Genomic DNA, 13,562 nt, shown 5'->3' on the forward strand with positions numbered 1-13,562 from the left:
AGCATGGCACGTGCGTAGGCCACAGTTGGTAGAACAGGAATACTATTCAGCCGGCTACACCTTCTTGGAAGCCTACCTTCGGCTATAAATACCCCAAATGGTATGATCATCTCATCTTATCTTATATCTTGTATCTTATACCTGATATCTGCTCTAGCAATCTCTTAATATACACTTATATTCAAGAGCAATCTAGTCTGATTCTCACGCCGGAGGGTGGTCACAAGGAGGTACCCCCTTCTCAGTGACGAGCTCACGGTGTCTGTTTTGCAGGTTATCAGAAGAACCATCTTTGCCGGGTCTAACCCCTCGTGAGAAACATCTATTTAATCCCCAGATTATCCGTAATCTGCCCGGGGTCAATTAGTGTTTCTTCATGCAGTGACAGTAATTACCACCCATGCTTGATCTATTCGATTGGATATACATAAACCATCGAACAAATAAACCCAATAAAACTCCTATGACAATTGACAAAACCTACTGACATTGTTTGTCGAGTTCTCCAAAATGCCTTCAAAACGTGGTAGCCATATACCTTGCCACTTCTTCATTACAAGCCACGTGTCCATCACCTAATTCTTCATCTATACATGTGTACATATATATATAGCCATGCACTTCACTTCACAAAAAAGTGAAAAACACTTCACATATCAATCACTATGGCAAGCCTCTCAATGGTTACAATATTCTCAATTGTGATTCTAGTATCGATTTCAACGGAAGGTTAGGCGGGAGGACGAAGATACCCGATGTCGAAACGAACAAGGAGATTCAAGCGATGGGGCGGTATTCAGTGGAGGAGTATAATCGCCAGAGACGGAGCGAGGCGAGGAGTAATGTTGACGGTGATTTGAAGTTTTCTCGGGTCGTGGAGGCCGAGAAGCAAGTGGTGGCTGGGATGAAGTATTACTTGAAAGTCGAAACGATTTCGGGTAATAGCGATGATCCGAAGGTGTTTCAGGCGGTTGTGGAAGTGAAGCCGTGGCTTCACTCCAAACAGTTGCTGAAATTCACACCGACGAATGGTGTGCCACTGCGCGTTCAGTAGGAGTGTGCATGAGTCGGTTTTGGCCTATAATCATAATCTGACTTTTGGTTAAGTCGGTTGTAGTAATTAGGTGTTGAGATGTTTGGGACTGTAAAATGCCCCGAAAATAATGTTACTGAACCTGAAAGTAAAGTAGGGTCTCTGAGAAAATTTTGACCACTAAATAAATTGTTACTACATATATTTAGCATGACTTGAAGTCGGGTCTGTTTTGCCGGTTATGTACCGTGTTGTAGTAATCGCTAGTCGGGTGCAGTAATTCCAGTTTTGTAGTAATCGGGTGCAGTAATTCCAGTGCTGTAGTAATCGCTAGTCGGCTGTAGTAGTGCTGTAGTAATCGCTAGTCGGCTGTAGTAATCCTTAGTCGCCTGATAGGGAAGGAGCTCCCATTTAATCGGGATTAACTGATTTAAGCGGGGATTAATCAACGATTCAACAATAAACAATGATTTAACAATCCCCTTGGTTTTTTGTTTAGTATCAGCTCAGTATCATCCTTAATTCGATCATCGGTCGGATAATTCATTTGGATCCGTTCATTTTGTTCCTTGGGAATGTGATATGTGAAAGGAGTACAATGCTTAACAAACATGCACATAAACATATCACATATTTGAAAACAAAACCAACATACATCAATGATCCATAATAATATAAAATTATCATACCAGGCATAATACTTCAACGTCTCAATAGTAAATACATTAATGATCATATGGGTATTCGGAGTTGTTTTCTTTGACTTTAAAGTGCTGTGCTTGTTGACCACCACAGTACAGATTCCACATCTTACGGTAAGCTCGTTCTAGATTTCTAACCTGTACATTCATCACCAAAATTTAAGTACGACCATGAGATGTCAAAGAGTTGACCATGGAGAAACTTAAGTTTACTTACCCATCGTGATGTATCAAATAGAGGGCAGGTGAGTCGAGTCTTCTTGAGTCTGTTTGTAAGATCTTGAAGTTTGGCTGGATTTAAAGCTAAGTTTACCGCCCTGTCTTCATACTCTTGCATGCTTCATGTCAACAGTCAAAGTCAAAATTAATCAAATTTGAAAAAGAATTTAATAATGACAGTAATGATAATAAGTTAATAACATAGATGAAATGCTGACCTGTTGACAATCATCTCCTCCCCAAGTCCAGTAGCCAGACATAGTGAACCAGCAACTCTAGTAGCCATTTTCTCCAGGGGAAGAGTCACCATTGGCAGGCCAGCCCAGAGAACATCTGTTCCTGTTGTATGTGCATTGCATAGTGGCCTGTTTCACCACAAACACACAGATAAACTCACCAACTGTTGTATATAACAAAATGTTCACTCAAAAAAAAATAGAAAAATTTTCTTTTAGCAAGCAAACGACTACGAGAACCATGTAAGGTGAGAATCGTACGAGAACCATGTAAGGTGAGAATCGTATAAACACTTGTATTAAGACGGGAATCATATAAAAACTTATATGTGCTCCAAAGTCCTTTACAAATTACAACTAGTTCTAAAGCTGGTCTAATAACTTTGCAACTATTCTACATTGAATGTCTCCTCCAAAATGAACACACATACATAACGCTTCCATATATATGTTTAGAACCGTGAAAACCAGATAAACATGCATACATAACGCTTCAATAAAAGTGGTAAAACTGAAAAAAATGGTATATTTCCTTTTTCCACTCTTTGATTTATCTCCTTCAAAATATTTTTTTTAGGTATATCATGCCCCATACAATCTATATGCACATGTATATTTAGACATAGAAATTCACATTTCCATACAATCTATGTATATTTATACAATCTATATGCACCTGTACTGTTCTATCGTTTTAGAATAAATCTAAGATAAATCTTAAATATAAAAAACTATATGCATTCTTGTCAAGAATGAAGTTGGAGACCACACAAACGTGTCATATATTGGTGGTTCATAAGTGTGTCGTGTGGGGTGTGTGTGTGTGTGTGTGGAAAGGAAAGATTATATATATATAAAGGCGCGAAGGACTTTACGTGTCAAGACAGAGATCGGCAAGAGCACAGCGTCTGATGTGTTCATTTTTCGTAGCAACATCTGTGAAAATAATCTGGTCTGGCTTAACACCTTGTGCAGCAGCATCTACATGGACAAACATGATACAGGTTAGAAGAATGTTACTGGTTTAAACCCAAACCCATTTAGAAGCCTCATAGAAGGAAATGAATTGTACGAGATAACACATACAAGCACGAAGTCTCATCTCGCCAGCAGCTGGGAATCTGAGCAGCCAAAGTGCACTATTTGGAACACGCTTCAGAATATTGCACCTAAAACAAACATATTCTATAAGTTGCTTGAAAAACAAACTTCCTTAAATAATAAAAACAAAAGGTACACAAGTTACCATGTTGTAAAGATTTCAGGGTCCATCTTGTAAAGCTGATTGAAACAACCAAATATGAACTTATCTTCTGGCAACCCGTATGCAGACCGCTTCGGCCGACAGTTTGGATCGAGTACATCAAGATTTTTCTAAAAAGTTTTTAAGTTCACAAAATTAGTGGTGACAAGTGTCTCGCAGTAATCAATGTGTCAATGTAAAATTCAAATTACCTGCTTGTAGTCATTCACAAAGTAGCAATGAGGAACATGCACAAGTTTCTCTGAGTAAATATGGGCATACTTGAGTGGCGAGACAAACTGTCAATAGATGTTGCAACATCTTAGTATTAACAAAAAGATGATCTATGCATATTACATGGTACTAAAAGAGAAACTTGCTGACCTCATCAGTGACCAGATACTGTATATAGTTGGCCCCAGTTGTCCCGGGAAATCCCATGTATGACACCTGGATAGGTGCAGGTTGCATGGCAAAAATTTCATTTCTAGCCCCCTGTAGCAACAAATATGAACACCATGGTTTTTACATTGTCCATAATAATATCTTTTTAAATATGGTATGCAAACCTTGGTATAACCATTAAGGTTGATAAGGATCTGTATCTGATCTTCATTTATTAGGCGAGCAATCATATCAGACGTCATTGCTGACACATCAATAAAGTGCTCTGCTTCGGATTGGATACGGATCCGCCATTCGCTACCATCATTTGGACTCAAAGCATAGCAAAAGACCTAAATACTATAGTTTGTAACATCTGGCAAACCAGAACATTAATCAATATAACATCGAAATCAACAAAAACCTCCATGTTTTGTCTGTCGTGCATGCCAAATACTGAGCCCATTAGATGAGACAGAGGGTGGTTTCCAAAATCGCTGCTCACATATCTACAACAAAATTGATGTATTAATGCTCTAGTTAACAAACATGTTCTTAGCATAACAAGATATTTATTCATGTCAATACATTTACCCGATTCTAAGGCGCTTGTTACCCCCTGTACTCTTTATTTTTAAAGGCGGAGGATGGTTGAAAGCAGGAAGAGAAAACCGACTTGCTATAACAGAACAGTGTGCTGCATACTTCCGGCTACAAAGGAAAAATAAAATGATGATCAAAACAATAAATTCGAACCAGAAATGTTACACATATTAGCCCATATAAACCAAGTATGTACCTGATTTCAAGTGCAAGAAGTGGATCAAGCGGGTATGCGATTGCATGGAAAGGTTGCACACTTGGAATAACTGATGTCTGAAAGAAAATAACAATCACTTTTATTCACCAACATGCAAAGAACAGTGAACTTTCTGAATAAATGTGCAGTGAACCGTTTGGCAGAAAATTCATTTATTTAATAACGAAGAAACATAAACTTTTTTCGTTCATTTAACAGAACTGACATAAGCACATGTCTCGTTTATTAATCACTAATGTTCATGAGCGTTCGTTTACATTCATTTACATTCATTAACGTTCGTTAGTTTATGTATGTTCAAGTTCGTTCGTTTATATACTCATTTAAATTGTTTACGCCCATTACAGCTTAGTTTAGTTTTATGAAATTAAAAATATCACCTCTCACAGTTTACTCTAGTTTTAGTAAATTTTTAATAATTTCATGAAATTAAAATAACACCTCTCACAATTTAGTCTAGTTTTAGTAAATATTTAGGCCCAACATATTGATGTGCACATTTACTTTTACTTGATATTTGCTCGGTTATGTTCGATATTTTATGTTCAAGTATGTTTTGTTTGTGTTTGTTTACGTTTGTGAACCGTTTGTTTATATGATTAACAAACGAACACGCACATTTTCTGAGCGAACATAAACAAGAAAACCATGTTTGTTTAATTCTTCATGTATCATTTTTTCAGTTAAAGTGAATGAACACGTACATACTCTGTTAGTGTTCGTCCGATTCGTTTACAAGACTATGTATACATGATAACTTCAAGAAAATTTTGTAACATACCTTGATCTGCCTTCGAAGAATACTGTCTACTTCAATAAACATTCTCTTTCTGTCATCCCAGTCACACACACACTAGGGAAATGTAACAGAAAATTCAGAAAATGGAATAGAATGAGATACATCGGTAGAGACATGAGTCAAAAAATATTGGAAAATTTAAGCCCGTACCTGTAATGTGTGCAACAGATTACAAGTGGCCTCAGGGAAATCAGGGCGTATAGCCAATGCTTGCCTGTAGCTTTTAATAGCTGCTTCCACAAGCCCACTAGAATTTCCACAATCACAGGTTAAAATGTGATCATACATTAACATAACCTAGCTGATATATGTCTCAACATTCTAAATACCTGTCTTTGTAAGCTGAAGCCAGATTCACATGAGCTTCTGCCATGTTTGGACAGATAGCAATAGCATGTGAATAATCTTGAATTGCTTCATTCACTCTCCCTATCTCTTTGTAAGTGTTTCCACGGTTAACAAGACCATCAGCTGCCAACGGGTCAATCCGGAGAACTTCATTGTAGCAAGATATGGCATCAGCATGATTACCCTGTTGCTCAATTCCATATGCCATATCAGGTTTCAGGTAACACTTTATATGCACATATTAACAGACAATAATCTAAAACTACCTGCTGCTTGTATATTATTGCAAGATTGTTGAAGGGAGCAGACAACCCTGTGGTTACAGACAAAGTTGCCTTGTAACATTGAGCAGCTGCACTCATCATGTTCCTGAATACCAAATAATTACTCTTGTGAACCCTTATCGCCACTTTCATAAAATTTCTACTTAAGAATCACATCTATGATATAACTAACAGATATGAATAGTCACAATGTACCATTCCATGTATATATTCCCAAGGTTAGTGAGTGCCTGAGGATGGCTAGGTTGCAGAGAGAGGCATTGCTGAAATTTAAAAAAAAAATCAAATCAGTGTAAGAAAAAAGAAGTATGATACTTGAAGCCAATGAAAAGCATAACCTACACGATAGCAATGAATGGCTTCTTCAACTTTGCCAGCATCCTTAAGTGCATTACCCTATTTAACAAAAAAAAAATGTTGCATTCTTAGATAAATATGAGTAAAAGTTGGAGAAGAAAACAAACTAACCAGATTGTTATAAGCCTCCAAAAATCCAGTATCACAAGTGATTGCCTGTCTGTAGTGGCTAATTGCTATGTCCAAGTTGCCTTGCTCATAATATATGCTTGCTAGATTCCCTGAAATAGCATGAAAATACAAATAAAGATAAATATTTAGTGAATATAGAAAGTAGAGACAAAATAGAAGACCGGTGCTCACCAAAAGCCATAGCATAATCTGGTTTGGACTGAAGCGCTCGTTGATAACAGACAATAGCTTCAGCAGCCATTCCCAAAGCCTGTGAAGTGCAATGTGACAGTTAATTTAGCTTCATCAGAATTCAGAACTGGAAATGTTATAATGGAAACCACAGAAACTTCACCTTGTATACATTCCCCAAATTCAAATAGGCGTCAGCAAATGTTGGTTTCAGTTTGACCGCCTCCTGAAAGGGTCAACAACATTAAAAGTAGATTCAAATATTACTATAAAAAGTTACATATGATAAAATGTGTAGGTAAACAAAGAAGTGCAAACCTTGTAATACTGAAGTGCCCTACTAAGATCGCCAGACTCCATGAAAAGGCCAGCAAGATTAGACCAGGCAATGGCAAAAGTTGGTTGTATACGCAGTGCCTCCACATAGCAATTGAATGCCTGTTCAAAAAATACTTCTAGGTATATTGCACGGAGCAACAAAGGAACGCACCATAATGATGATAACAAAATCCCAATTGGTCTTTATTTCTACACACAAAGATGCTGTGAATAGACAAACACAACAACCTATAACTCAGCTATGAACAAAATGCTCAGTTCTCTAGAAGCTCTAAAGTCTAAACAACAGTTGACACTACATGATGATGTAACATTTCTAGGGTATGAATAAAAATGGTGGAATGTTGTCAGGTTGTGAGTCGGTGAATAAATATAGGTGACTGAAAATGGATGACATGAACGGTTTCAAGTAAGTGTTTTAACTCCTCCAAGTTATGACTTGTGATATAATAGCCAATGGAATGAAATTAAATATTTCTTACTTCTTGCACCAATCCTTGAGCTTTCATTAAGTTCCCAAGGTTGCTGTGAGCATCAACCTACAGAAGCATAATAATAGACGAAACCTCACATACCCTTTCGAGTAATTGTGTGTTTATACATACATAGAAAAGCGAAGGCCAAAAATCTACCAAATGAGGGTTTAATGAAAGAGCCTGCCGACAGCATTGAGCAGCTTCAGTAAGTCTTCCTTTCCTCATGTATGCACTTCCCAGGTTCGACCATGCATCCGCAAAATTTGGACGAAGCTGCATATGCATCAATCATAATTGATGTGAGTTGAAGCAACAAAACAGGTTAAAAAAAACACATAGAAACAAAATGAAATGTGGTTTTAACAAATGTTATGAATTAAAGAGCATGATGACACATCATCATATCCATACATGCCACCGTTCACTGATTCATAACCGGTGCGTTGTACTTCAAGTAGCAATACATAGTATGTAAAACTATTATGGGTTGATGCACGAAGATTTTGTATACAAAGTGCTTGTTTTTCGCATTTTCCTTTAAATGCTTCATTCTTCTGATTTTGTAAGCGTTTGGTAGTGATTAAAATATCATTATGAATCATTTATTAAAATTCCTCTTTAAGGGCACATATTATAACTAAAATAACGTAAAACTTTCATGATTTACTTCTCCCCATGTATATTATTAGAGGTTCCTTCTGGATTCATTTGAAATGCAAGTAATATTGGTAGCCATTAAATCCCATGTAAAACTTACAAATTCAAATACAGTTATAACATAACATACCTCAATAGCAACCAAATAGTAACGGATAGCAACATCAATATTCCCCTTTTCCTGTAAAACCAAAACACCTCGCTAAGTTTGACCACGCTCAAACCACATAAACAATGAACACATCATAAAACCTAATAATATAAATCACCTTCCACGCATTAGCCATATTCCCATAGCACTCAGCAAACTTCCGATCAATCCGCAAAGCTTCTTCGTTTTTCGCAATGCATAAATCAAACTCATGCAGCTGAAAAAACCGAGTTATGTCAATCCCTAAATGCAGAAACTAATAATAATAAACTATGCAGCAAACAATAACCTAACCTGATAATAAATAGCACCTAGCAGAAGCAAATTATCCAATCTCAAAGGATTCCGATCATAAACCGCCTTACTATGATCCAACGCCTGTCTAAAATCCCCAGACTTATAACTCTGATGAGCCACAGACATCAGCATCTCTTCAGTACCTATGATAAACCACCACCAAAACCCTAATTAAGCTCAAATCACGTAGAAACAAGTCAACAAATATCAAAAACAGAATTCAAACCTTCACGTGAGTCCAATCCATGTGAGAGCTTATAATTACCACTCTCCGAAGCCGGAACGATCTCCGTTGACAGTAAATACGAAGAATCACGCTCGTTGTTATACGAAACCCTAGCAGCAGCCTGCAACTGATGCTGCTGACGTGGATCGGTCTGTAACGACAGCATAACTGATGAATTATTACGGTAACCGTCGTGTGGCGGTTGTTGAGATTCCGTTAATTAACGGCGGAATTTGACGGAACGGTGGTGGAAATAACGGCTCATAGAATTATCGGCGAGGTGATTGATAATTAGAGAGAAGAAGATGATGAATTTGAGAGCGTGTTTATTGTTAGGGTTTGGTTATGAGTCACAGGCGTGATTGAATGAAGATGAATGAAATTAAGTTTGATTGATTAGATGATTTGGTGGAATGACATATGGATGGTGTGTGTTATTCAGTCGTTACGTGACACGTAGTTTATTCAACTGGTGGAAGTCAAGGTTGTGATTACGGTGGAGTTTGGTAAACAATCTTGATTGTTCAGTCGGGATAATTCCACTGTATTCCATAAGTATTTCCATACAAGATCGTTCGTAATTGGACGATTTTCCTATTTAAAACGCCCGTGAAGCCTCGGGAACGCTCACGGGCCATCTTGGAGAGTTTGGATGTGGGCCGCCCGACGCCTCCAACAAATAAGAGTCTAGATGAGTAATTATGAAAGTGAAGAATATCTAAATCTTTTGGAGATGTCTCATATTTATAGTCGAATATATGGAATGTAATTTGACAAGACGTCGTTGTCAGATGTATGACTAGCGTAGTGGAGAACGTGGATGTAGATTTGGCAGGACCCGTTGTGCAGGTTAGTTGTCTCCTATTTGCATAGTTGTTTGTGTTTGATACGGTGGTCTCTGTGTGTACCGTTTGTACAGTCGGAATCTCACGGTTGGGTTATCTTTCCATGTACAGTTATTAGGTACTATCACGATTGATTGTCCTCATGTGTGCTTTTTATACATGTGACGTATTCGGGTAGGTCTGTTGAGGATGTGCCTGCGGGCTTCTCCCTTGTCGTTTTCAGTCCAACGATCTGGGTATTTCTTGCCCCAAATGGTGTGTTCGACCTGGAATCGTCCTGAATCCAAATTCATCTCTTAATATGCTAATATTGTGTCTCATGAACAGTAAGTAGTTGTGTTCATAAAGTTATGACTGGGACGAGAAAATAACACAAGGTCAAAACAAGTCAAGACTAATGAGTCGAATAAAAAAAATTACTCATTTACTTAAGGATATTATAAATTATATACTTACTTGCTTAATAATACAATGAATTTGGTAACATCTCTCGGTAAGACTCAACCTACCGTACGTAGATAAAAAAAATTATAATATCAACACCAAAAATTGTAAAATCAGTTGACTAACACAACAACATAGCATGTTACGTGTACACTCAATTTTATTAGTAATGATCAATACCTAAATGTTTTACTTAAGACTATTTAAAATTTAAATCAAATTAAAAGATATAATTTGTAATTTTAGTTGACCTAAAAGGAACTTGTGTGATATTTATCTTTAATATAACTGAAACCCAAGATTTACCTCAAACCATTTCCCCATAGTAAACGTCGCGGAATCTCCTATGTACTTCCATGTATAAAGGCATTCGCCTCTTATGCCATTACTCTCTCTCTCCATTTTTGATAAATAGATACTGCACCAAACCCTCGAATCATGCTAGGCCCATCGAGCAATCAAACAATGTTAGGAAAGTCACAATTCGTTTAACTGTTTAAAATACATTATTTTGCTATAATAGTTTTGTTTTGTTTATCATTATCACAATTATCGTAGTATTATTGAATTTTTTTCTATATGTAATATTAAACCTAAATAGATAGTTTGTGTCCTTTATGTAATTACTTATTCATGTTATTGTATTGTAAGATTGTTCATATAAATAAATGTTCCCAAGTTTTATATACTAAACTTGATAAAGTTTACGAGCCTAAACAAGAATAATATTTGCACAAGTACAAAAAAATTTAAATTAATATATTAAATATACAATTACATACTAAGTATTATTATATATAATTATTATGAAATTAACTAAATAATACAGTATGTTATAAATCATTATAAAAATAGTTGCATGTATATAACAAAAAATTTAATAGATAATAAATAAACCAAACTAGCTTGAATTTGAAAACATACTCAATGTGTAAGTTCAATGAATATTCAACACATCATGCTTGTTAATTATTAAAAACAACAGCACAACACCAATCATATATCATATAGATATGACTATAGCCAAAGCCAACTCATTCGTGAGCCACAACAACCACTTGCTTCCCAACATTTTTGCCATAAAACATTCCAATGAAAGCCGCTGGTGCACTCTCAAGCCCTTCTACAATGTCTTCAGTGTAACATATATTTCCTTGTTTGATCAAAGGCATGATCATTTCCATATACTTTGGATACATGTGATAGTAATCACCCACTAGGAAACTTTGCACGCGTAGACTTTTCGTGACCAGCAAAAACATGTTGCGTACTCCCTCCTCTTGCTCTAGATTGTATTGTGAAATCATCCCGCAAACTGAAATCCGACCTTTCAATCTCATATTTGAGAGTACCGCCTCCAATATCTTTCCCCCAACGTTCTCAAAGTAAATATCAATGCCATTTGGAAAGTACCTGACATTATTATACAAAAGAATGTTGGTAGGTCAAACGGATTAAAAGTGGCCCATTATACTTATATCATTACATAAGTAAGCTAAAAAACCATATCAAATAAGTTTCTTCAAATTAGCCGATATAAACATAAGTTTAAGGAATAACACTTTCCAAACAAAAAACTAGATAATACTTTAAAACTGATACTTTTTTTTTCCAAAATATCAAATAAATAAATTGACCAAATATTAATAATTTGACCCGACTATTTTGCCACATATAGTTATGGATTCTCATGCTAACCTCTTTAGTGTTGCTTTTAGATCTTGCTCTTCTTTGTAATTAAAAGCTTCATCAAATCCATATTTATTCTTCAACAAATCGACCTTTTCTTTTGTACCCGCACTCCCAACGACATAACATCCCGACAACTTTGCAAACTGCCCAACGAGCTGACCAACTGCACCCGCAGCTGCTGAAACAAAGACATACTCGCCTTTCTTGGGAGCACAAATCTCATAGAAGCCAACATAAGCAGTGATACCAGCAATCCCTAATAACACCCCGAAAGGAAAATAAAATCGGAAAATAAATTAAACACTATAATACAATCATCCGATACCTGAATGAAAAACGAGTCAGGATTCTCCGAAACTAGATTTTTTGGTGGCTCATATGTAAAGAAATTCATATGATGAAGAAATTATTGAAGATTTCCTTGATAAGAAAGGTTTAATATGAAATGATCAATGAGAGAGAAACAACTTATGGTTGTACATGAAGTTTATTTGGTTGTACATAGTCTAATTCATAAGGGTATAGTACAACCAAAATCAAATTGAACATGATAACATACCAAGAATTCCTGTATAATAAGAAAGAGGCACATCAATATCTTCAATCTTGCGTAAAAAGTCAGTCGACGTGATAATGCTATATTCCTCCCATCCAGTCAATCCCGAAACAATGTCACCTTTCTTGAAGTTTGAATGCCCGAAATCAATAACTTTAGCTACTCCAAGTCCCACTATAGGCTGCAAGATGATACAAATTACATCAAAACGCAAGCAGAAAAACCCGAACCCAAGAGAAAAACCGGAAATATTTGGGGCGTGTATTCAGTTATATGCTTAATTATAAAAATTTTCGTGAGATTGGGATGGGATTGTTATCCATACATGTATACCCGCATTGAAATTGAATATGTTAATATACTATATAATATTAAAAAAATATATACAACATTTTGAAGTTGTTAAAAACTTGAAATTATAGAGATGCCGAATAACTAGAAAAGAACTACGAAAGGAAAATATACGATGCAAATGCATGATGAAGATGAAGTTACCGACCGAACCAAGAGCAAAGGGTGGAAAGTAACTGTCTTGAGCTTTGGTCATCTGAATTCGCAAGTAAGGATCGCAAGAGAGATAAAGGTTCTTCACGAGAACTGCATTCGAACCTTCTGGAAGCTTGAGGTTGATGGTGGCGGAAGCATTGAGGAGCATGTCGGATTCCTTCGGGAAGCCATTAACGTAACTGTTCAATACAATCTGCTTGTTCTTCACTTCTTCCATTTGCGTGCGAAAATGTTGTTGAAGATGAATGGCAAATGTAATGTACGTATCTACAATGAGCACATAGCAATGTTATGTAAACCCAAAGTTTGCCGGTAACATGTTAAATCATTTCTTAAAACATGATTACTTTATAATAAGGATTATTTTATAATCAACTTTTGTAGGTGCAACAACCCGTCTTCATTAGTCTTCATTCCTGTAACATGTATTTCTATTTTAATTTTTTGAAAGGTACATTCATCTAATATATATTTTGTTTGAAAGCACATTCATCTAACATACATATATTTTTGTACTTTTTTTTTGAAAGGCACATTCACCAAACATACTAACCTTAGGCGTCATAAGTCAAAGCTACTTTGCGTTGATTAAAACTAATTAATATTTAATTAAATACCTAGCTTTAATCTTCTCCAATATTCACG

At 36.2% G+C, this 13,562-nt stretch overlaps 2 protein-coding genes across 2 annotated transcripts; both read right to left on the reverse strand.

The window, feature by feature from the left end:
* Positions 1-1,669: 1,669 nt before the first annotated feature.
* LOC143551034 (putative UDP-N-acetylglucosamine--peptide N-acetylglucosaminyltransferase SEC) lies at positions 1,670-9,403 on the reverse strand. Its single transcript, XM_077041565.1, has 28 exons — positions 8,874-9,403; positions 8,645-8,790; positions 8,469-8,567; positions 8,330-8,380; positions 7,699-7,815; positions 7,549-7,605; positions 7,046-7,165; positions 6,891-6,953; positions 6,728-6,806; positions 6,536-6,645; positions 6,410-6,463; positions 6,263-6,330; positions 6,050-6,152; positions 5,765-5,967; positions 5,586-5,682; positions 5,418-5,489; positions 4,616-4,692; positions 4,411-4,527; positions 4,241-4,325; positions 4,002-4,169; positions 3,817-3,927; positions 3,645-3,731; positions 3,436-3,563; positions 3,276-3,358; positions 3,065-3,170; positions 2,172-2,318; positions 1,952-2,072; positions 1,670-1,872 (listed from the first exon to the last, which is right to left on the reverse strand). The coding sequence occupies exons 1-28, from the start codon at positions 9,037-9,039 to the stop codon at positions 1,759-1,761; spliced, it is 2,949 nt and encodes a 982-aa protein (XP_076897680.1). The 5' UTR covers positions 9,040-9,403; the 3' UTR covers positions 1,670-1,758.
* Positions 9,404-11,183: 1,780 nt separating this feature from the next.
* On the reverse strand, positions 11,184-13,173 carry LOC143551008 (2-alkenal reductase (NADP(+)-dependent)-like). The gene is made up of 4 exons (XM_077041548.1): positions 12,910-13,173; positions 12,414-12,591; positions 11,861-12,110; positions 11,184-11,575 (listed from the first exon to the last, which is right to left on the reverse strand). The coding sequence occupies exons 1-4, from the start codon at positions 13,132-13,134 to the stop codon at positions 11,197-11,199; spliced, it is 1,032 nt and encodes a 343-aa protein (XP_076897663.1). The 5' UTR covers positions 13,135-13,173; the 3' UTR covers positions 11,184-11,196.
* Positions 13,174-13,562: the final 389 nt, after the last annotated feature.

The sequence above is a fragment of the Bidens hawaiensis genome, unplaced genomic scaffold (genome assembly GCF_021521415.1).
Source record: "Bidens hawaiensis isolate Kalapana, Puna unplaced genomic scaffold, B.hawaiensis_p1.1 tig00016232_1, whole genome shotgun sequence".
Classification (NCBI taxonomy): Eukaryota; Viridiplantae; Streptophyta; class Magnoliopsida; order Asterales; family Asteraceae; genus Bidens; species Bidens hawaiensis.

Excerpts from the sequence above, each read along its gene's own strand:
- LOC143551034 (XM_077041565.1), bottom strand. The coding sequence starts at position 9,039 with ATGCTGTCGTTACAGACCGATCCACGTCAGCAGCATCAGTTGCAGGCT. Across the intron at positions 3,928-4,001 it reads ACCTTAATGGTTATACCAAG|GGGGCTAGAAATGAAATTTT; the intron begins GTTTGCATACCA and ends TTGTTGCTACAG. Across the intron at positions 3,359-3,435 it reads CCTGAAATCTTTACAACATG|GTGCAATATTCTGAAGCGTG; the intron begins GTAACTTGTGTA and ends TGTTTGTTTTAG.
- LOC143551008 (XM_077041548.1), bottom strand. The coding sequence starts at position 13,134 with ATGGAAGAAGTGAAGAACAAGCAGATTGTATTGAACAGTTACGTTAAT. Across the intron at positions 12,592-12,909 it reads CACCCTTTGCTCTTGGTTCG|CCTATAGTGGGACTTGGAGT; the intron begins GTCGGTAACTTC and ends ATCATCTTGCAG. Across the intron at positions 12,111-12,413 it reads TTATTATACAGGAATTCTTG|GGATTGCTGGTATCACTGCT; the intron begins GTATGTTATCAT and ends GGGTGTTATTAG.